We start from the raw sequence: 8,199 nt of genomic DNA, 5'->3' as shown, positions 1-8,199 counted from the left end.
CTACTCAGTCTCTCCTCATAATCCAACCCTCTCAACTCTGGAATCAACCGAGTGAATCTCCTCTGCACCCCCTCCAGTGCTAGTATATCTCTTCTCAAGTAAGGAGACCAAAACTGCACACAGTACTCCAGGTGTGGCCTCACCAGGACCCTATACAGCTGCAGCATAGCCTCCCTGTTTTTAAACTCCATCCCTCTAGCAATGGGAGACAAAATTCCATTTGCCTTTTTAATTACCTGCTGCACCTGCAATCCTACTTTTAGCGATTCATGCACAAGGACACCCAAGTCCCTCTGTACAGCAGCGTGCTGCAATTTTTACCATTTAAAACATAGTCCATTTTGCTGTTATTCCTACCAAAATGGATGACCTCACACTTATCAACATTATACTCCATCTGCCAGACCTTTCCCCACTCACTTAGACTATCTATATCCTTCTGCAGACTTTCAGTGTCTTCTGCACACTTTGCTCTACCACTCACCTTAGTGTCATCTGCAAATTTTGGCACACCACACTTAGTCCCCAACTCCAAATCATCTACGTAAATTATAAACAATTGCGGTCCCAACACTAATCCCTGAGGCACACCACTAGCCACTGACTGCCAACCAGAAAAACACCCATTTACCCCTACTCTTTGCTTTCTACTGGTCAACCAATCCTCTATCCAAGCCAATACATTACCTGTAATACCGTGGAACTTTATCTTATGTAGCAGCCTTTGGTGTGGCACCTTGTCAAATGCCTTCTGGAAATCCAGATACACCACATCCACAGCTTCCCCAATGTCCACCATGCAAGTAATGCCCTCAAAGAATTCCACCAAATTAGTTACACATGACCTACCCTTCATGAACCCATGCTGGGTGTTCCCAATGGGAGAATTTATATCCAGATGTCTTGCTATTTCTTCCTTAATGATAGATTCAAGCATTTTCCCCACTACCGAAGTTAAGCTAACTGGCCTATATTTACCTGCTTTTTGTCTACTTCCTTTTTTAAACAGTGGCGTCACATTGGCGAATGAGTATTGGTGTGAATGTAGGTGTATGTGTGCGCATGTGTGAGTGTAATGTGTGTGTGTGTGATGTGTGTTGTAAGTACAGATGTGTTTATGAGTATTGGTGTGAATGTAGGTGTATGTGCGCGCGTGTGTGTAGCACAGTGCTATGCAGTAGGACATGATAATGTTCAGTAATGTCGTAACTTCACAACGTCAGCTACTTCATTGTTGGGAGGGAGAAAAGGCTAAACTGCACATTCTCCATGTAAGGTTCTTCAACAATTAGCCCAAGCTGTAAACGCCATCGTCAAAAGCCAAAAAGGCAAGATGGGTTTGTACTATCTCAATGCAGACGATGCCTAAGTCATGGATGTAAATTATATATTGATTGTGTGTAAATATATGCAGATGGTAGCTATTCATTGGGGTTTCACCTGGGCCCATTCAAAGAGACATTGATTAAAACTGTGATTTAGCTGGGTTAAGAGGCATATACTTGTAATATTTAACACTGTAAATAAATATAAAAGCAAAGACTGGTTTCAGTAATATCCCTTATAACTAATTTTCCAGATTAAAACAATTAAAGGGAGAAAAATATTTTGTATGCAGAAGAGAGAGAGAGTATGCAATGTTATTTTGGAAACCACAGCCCCCCTCCCCCTCCCAGGAGTGGCAATGACAAATGATCCAAAATTTCAATGGAATGCAGCATTAGGGTTATATATGTTGTGATGGAGAGATTTTCACCCCTTTGAGGTTATCTGTCCTAAATCTAACCCAATCACTTTACCTTTATCGTTCTTTCAACATCCTTCTTTAAAAAATAAGCACAATTGTGGTTTAATGCCCTACTTACAGGATCTCGAACAGTGCAGCACTCTCTCAATACCTTACTTGTTGAGATGGAGTATGTGCTCAGGGTTGCACACATGGGGCAAGATTTTTCAAGTGGCCCTTACCACCAAGGAGCATTGATTGGCTGGAGATTGGATTCCGGTCCATCCATTGGGAGGACATCCTACCACAGAGAGCTATTACCAATCAGAATGGCCTGCAGCTGAGTAGCCCCAACATTGCCACAGGCTGTAATGGTCAGGTCTGGAACTGCAAGCAGTGTCCATTGTGTATTTCCCAGGGTCCAGGACCCAGTCAATATGAGTGGTCTTCCAGTGGGGATGCGGAGTAGAGGAGTTGGTGAGAATTGATGGAGAGGCTGGAGGTGAGAGAACAACCACCAGGAAGTGGGGGAGGGGAGGGGAGGGGGCAGGGGGTCACTGTGGTGGAAAGGAGGTCATTGATAGCCCACATCAATATTCTCACCCAAGACCAAAGGAGAGTCACTATCCAGGCATCCTTCCTGCTTCCAGACCCATCCCACCAGCCTGGGAATGGAGGCCAGACAAGATATGGACCTTTGGTGTTCATTAATTATCCACTTAAGAGCCTCAACTAGGGGAAAGTGCAGGCCAGTCTGCCCAGGAGACTCTTGTGGCATGGTGGTAATGTCCCTGTCTCTGAGGCATGAGGCCTGGGTTCAAGTCAAGTGTAATAACATCCCTGGACAGGTTGATTCGAGGATAACAAACAGCCAGCCTTGCCTTCAACCCTCCTGCGAAGAAACTGCAGGACAGCCGGGTAAAGGGTGGAAAGGCCATCCGGGGAATTTCAGGGGATTGCCCCCTACCTGCCTCCTTGCAAACCCACCTTTGGGGTGGATGCAGAAAGTTGAACCGATACAAACCAGGCCAAACTGAACTGGGCAAATACACAAGGGCAGAACAGGGACAATGCTGAGCAAAGTGTGGAGATACCAGCCCAATGGATGAATATGTAACAACAGGACACAATGAGGCCATTCAAAACAGACTCCATACTGATTTGTTCTAAAATCAGCTCGACGCCTCTGAATATCAAGAAGAGATCTCATTGCAATAAATAATTCTATCTGTACTCTCACGTCTACTGCTGTATCCAGTCAGTAAGTGGGGGGTGTTCCACAACTTCAGTACAATCCCACTGGGAATGATTGAGATGTCCACTGCTCAAATAAAACCCGGTGAATGGAATCCATTTCTGGCCGGGAAGGAGGGTAAGGGAAAAGAAGCAGCAATTTGCTATCTGAGAAGCAGCTATGTACAATTCCACTCCATGGTTTGCGGTGTGCCAGTGTTATATGTAGTCAGGAGAGAAGTGTTAGCCAAGAATAGGGATGATGGCATCATAAACACCACCCTCAACGACCATTAGGGATGGACAATAAATCTTTCTAGCAATGTCGACACCTTGCGAATAATCACGCTGAGAAAATATAAATTGTAAGGCATTTTTGTATATTTTGGCCTTGCTGTAATGTAAGGCCTTTCATTATCTTTTCACAGGATCTTTGATTAATACTTATTTTTAAATGTTGTGACATGGACAAATATCTTAAGCTTAAAATCTGGAAGATGGAGGCGCAAGGTGAGAAGAATTCTGCTGGCATTCATCACTGCCAGGCAAGAGGGGACAGTCTAAAACAGGGGAATTACACAGACACACACACAGGCACAGACACACACACACACACACACACACACACACACACACAGAGGCACAGACACAGATACACACACACACACACACAGGCACAGACACAGATACACGCACACACACACACGCACACACACAGGCACAGACAGGCACAGACACACACACACACACACAGACACACACACACACAGGCACAGACACACACAGGCACAGACACAGATACACGCACACAGGCACACGCACACACACAGGCACAGACACACACACATGCACACACACGCACACACACACAGGCACAGACACAGATACACGCGCACACACACACACACAGGCACGCACACAGGCACACGCATATGCACACACACACAGGCACACACACAGGTACAGATACACACATAAATACAACCACACAGATACACACAAATTACAAAGGATTCAGAAAAGATTTACAAGGGTGTTGCCAATGTTGTGGGGTTTGAGCTATGGAGAGAGGCTGAATAGACTGGGGCTATTTTCCCTGGATGGTCAGAGGCTGAGGGGTGACCTTATAGAAGTTTATAAAATCAGGAGGGGCATGGATAGGGTAAATAGGCAAAGTCTTTTCCCCAGCATAGGGGAGTCCAAAACTCGAGGGCATAGGTTTAAGGTGAGAGGGAAAAGATTTAAAAGGGATCTAAGGGGCAACTTTTTCACACAGCGGGTGGTGTGTGTATGGAATGAGCTGCCAGAGGAAGTGGTGGAGGCTGGTACAATTACACCATTTAAAAGGCATCTAGATGGGTATATGAATAGGAAAGGTTTAGAGAGATAGGGGCCAAATGCTGGCAAATGGGACTCAATTAGTCGGGGACATCTGGTGGGACCGAAGGGTCTGTTTCTGTACTGTACACCTCTATGGCTCTATGACTCTATGACAGACACAAACACACATACAGATATGCACACACGACAGGCACACGCACACAGAGACATGCACACAGACATGCACACATACATACAGACACAGAAGCATGCATACATACACAGGCACAGTTACATGGATGGAAACACACAGACAGGCACACATACACACACACAGACAACCAGAAACACACATATAGATAGGTACAAACCCACGCACGAAGACACACACAGATGCACACACATACCTAGGCACACAGAAACACCTACAGACACAGAGCGACATATCAGCTTACTACAGTGGTGGCTAACCAGTGGACATCCTACTAACATAGACAATGGCCTCGCTGGTGTGTGTGTGGGAATGGTTTCTTCCAGCCCAACCCAGATACAGAAACGACTCCCATTGTTGGCATGTGCCTTTGGCCACCCGATGAGACTGAGAGCAAGGTATGAGCATATGGATCTGGTCCTTCACGGCCAGTGATGGATTGCTAACTCAGCTAGATCTCCCAATATGAAGCACTGCCTTCGTTAGGTCAATCAATCAGATCAGAGAGGATTACAAATCCCTGGCTCCCAAACAGCTTGCTGCTGCAGCTGGAAGTCTGATGTGGTCAGAAGAACAGAAGAACTAGGAGCAGGATTAGGTCATTCAGCCCCTAAAACCTGCTCCGCTGTTGAATACAATCATAGCTATCACACCTTCACTCTGCTGCCTACTCCCTGTAATCCTTTAACCCGTTACAACTGAATAATCTGCCTATCTCCTCCCTGAATTTATTTCGTTTGCTGGCACACTGCAGGGAGTGAATTCCACAGATTTGTGACCCTTTGAGAGAAGTAATTTCTCCTCATCTCTGTTTTAAATCTGCCACCCCCTTATCCTAAAACTATGAACTCTCGTTCTAGATCCAGGGGGATACATCTGCTCTGTATGCACTTTGTTAACCCCGGTTGAACATCTTAGATGCCGTTCAGTAGAGAGAGGGGGGCGTTCCTGGCCCTGGTCCTTGTGTATTCTGGCCTGGGGAGGTTTGCAGTACCTGGAGGTGAGCTGCAGATACAAGCCCAGCTTGATTGAAGTCCAGTGATACAACCATGGAGAATCGCGTTGTGGTGTCATTGTGAGGACTGGACCTGGTGCCAAAAGCCCGGAGGATGGTAAACATCGCTTGGATCTTCTCCACTGAATAAAAAAAAATCCTGTTTAATCAGACTGGCAATAACCTCTTACAATTTAGATTCTCTTAGTGCCTATGACATTCGGTACTGTTTTTCCTTTCAGAGGTTGGCTCAGGGTTTGTGGTCTTTGAGGTGGAATTGTTTGGAGTTGCCACTTGATAAACCAGGACGTTCCACAACACAACCCACAGCATCCAGCTCAGATTTTATACACTCGATGCCCCCAACGTCAGGGAGATTTTCTCCGTGTGGCCAAGTGGTCAGATTTTCTAAGGAGAGGGAATCACACACGGATTGTGTCTGATCCTTTCTGTGTACATTAAGAATGGGCTCTGCATTCCTGACATTCCAGTCGGGACTGCTGCAGAAATCCGGGAGTCCTGCTTTAATTCTAACAGGTCCCTCACATAGTAGGATAGTCAGGGATAGGTGAACTAGGACCCAACACCCTTTATCACAGCGGCCATTTTGCGCATTTGTAAGTTTTTAAGAATGGCAGGTAGCCATATTAATGGCCCCTATGAAAGGGAAGTTAGATGGGTAAGTGTGCCAGGTGAGTAGGGAGCCAGGAAAGCAAGGTGTAAGGTACAAGGTGGGAAGGGGACCAGGGATATCAGGTCCAGTGGAGAGACGGGTGGGTCTCAGGTTCCTTAGGGATGGGGGGGCTGCTAGGAGCTCCCAGGAAGTGGGGTGGGTTGGGGGGAGCAATGGTTAAGGGGGTGGGATGTGTGCGGTTTCAGGTCTAGTAGTGGAGGCGAGCAGTTCAATCCCAACGTTAGACGGTGTGTCTGCTCCCAGGTAATGGGGATAGTATTAGGTCCCAGGAGGAGCATGGGTTCTGAAACCAAAAAAACAAATAGAAATTGCCAGGGAAACTCAGCAGGTATGGCAGCATCGGTAGAGAGAGAAAGCAGAGTCGATGTTTCGGGTTCAGTGGGGGCTCAGGACTCAGCACTATTCCGAACAGTGTGTTTGGTCAACAGGAAAACAGCAGCTAAGGTTTCATAGTCGAGAGGTCAAAGAGATAATCCAAAATGGAAAAGGAACCACTGCAATTTGACCTCGCAATCTCCTGTTTACTCCAGCCTCTCTGCACAATGCCAACTTTTGTAAACCATGATTCATTTCCCATGGTCCTGTTAAATATTGCCCTGCTCTTGGTCAGTGTCACAGTGAGTGATGGATAAGGGGAAGCGGCTCAACATACCTCATTAACAACCCGCACCCCCCAACCTGGGAAAGCAGTGACCAACAGTAGTCCTGCTCTGCTCAATATTCTTCCAGCAGGAAAGAAATGCAAACGAGGAAAGTGTTATACTGTGATCTCCCGAGTGAGACAGCAGGGAGTCACCAGTACCTCAGTAGGATTACTGGGGTAGATTTCTCACTGATTGGGTATACTAATGGGATGCTGGATGGACCACACAGTGCAGGAATCGAGGGGATAATGTGCAGTATCTGTAACAACGTCACAGTTAAGCCTGATTAAAAATTAACCCTTACATCTTCAGGCTCGAAGTGTCAGCAGGACACAAAAAGTTGGCAACAAAAGAAATTTGCTACAAACATAACAAGTTCATGACATTCAAGGCTATGGGGCTAGTGCTGGGAGATGTGGCTAGGTCAATGCAGCCTCAGAGATAGTAGGAACTGCCGATGCTGGAGAATCTGAGATAACAAGGTGTAGAGCTGGATGAACACAGCAGGCCAAGAAGCGTCAGAGGAGCAGGAAAGCTAAAGTTTCAAGGGTCCAGACCTGAAACATCAGCTTTCCTGCTCCTCTGATGCTGCTTGTCCTGCTGTGTTCCTCCAGCTCCACACCTTGTTATCTCAGTGCAGACTTGATGGGCCAAAATGCCTCCTCTGCACTCTGTGACTGTAAAATGAGAGGGTTTGGAGCTGAAGGAGTGACTGTAACAGTAAAGCCTGGAAGGTCAGTTTTCACCTGTCACTGTTGTGCCCACACTGCCAGCTGTACCAACAAGGTACTCAAGAGCACACTGGCAGCTTGTAGTCTTCCCAGCACCGCTCCATCCCAAGGGAATGATGCTCTGGTCCTTCCGATGGATCAGCATGTTCCAATAGGCTCTCTGTGCCACAGCAAAGATATGAGGTGGCATTCCATCCTTCTTCCCCTTGAACAGCTGGACAGACAAAGACAGTGCAAAATAAACCATCCATCCTTTAAAAACAGCACACTGAAAATCACCACAAAACCCTGGCCAATATCTAGAAGGCAGCCAAAGCTTTGTGAACCCCAGGAAGGCTCAGGACCAAGGACTGATGCCTCTTCTGTTACTCTTGCTCACAGTGAGTCACAATTATTTCAGTAGTTGCCGGATAATTTAGGATATCTGGTCGGCATGGACGAGTTGGACCGAAGTGTCTGTTTCTGTGCTGAACAACTCTATGACTGTAGTAGCCCTCTGGCCTCAGAATCAGCAAGCTGGCCCTTCAAGTCTCACTCCACTATCTGAGCAATTACTGAGGTTGACATCATGAAGCAGTACTGAGAGGATTCAATCTTGTCAGAGGTGCTATCTTTCGGATGAAATATTAAACCAAGGCCCATTTTC

At 46.5% G+C, this 8,199-nt stretch overlaps 1 protein-coding gene across 1 annotated transcript in view; it reads right to left on the bottom strand.

Annotated features, from left to right (window-relative positions):
• LOC125486002 (unconventional myosin-XVIIIb-like) overlaps positions 1 to 8,199 on the bottom strand; it is a 280,703-nt gene that overhangs the window by 247,600 nt on the left and 24,904 nt on the right. Inside the window, exons 7-8 of the mRNA XM_048611748.1 lie at positions 7,569 to 7,767; positions 5,485 to 5,627 (exon numbers count right to left, since the gene is read on the bottom strand). Of these exons, the coding sequence (XP_048467705.1) occupies positions 5,485 to 5,627; positions 7,569 to 7,767 (342 nt within the window). The remainder of the gene's footprint in view (positions 1 to 5,484; positions 5,628 to 7,568; positions 7,768 to 8,199) is intronic.

Source organism: Rhincodon typus, chromosome 24 (assembly GCF_021869965.1).
Source record: "Rhincodon typus isolate 14 chromosome 24, sRhiTyp1.1, whole genome shotgun sequence".
NCBI lineage: Eukaryota > Metazoa > Chordata > Chondrichthyes > Orectolobiformes > Rhincodontidae > Rhincodon > Rhincodon typus.
This window is presented reverse-complemented; position numbering and strand designations above follow the sequence as displayed.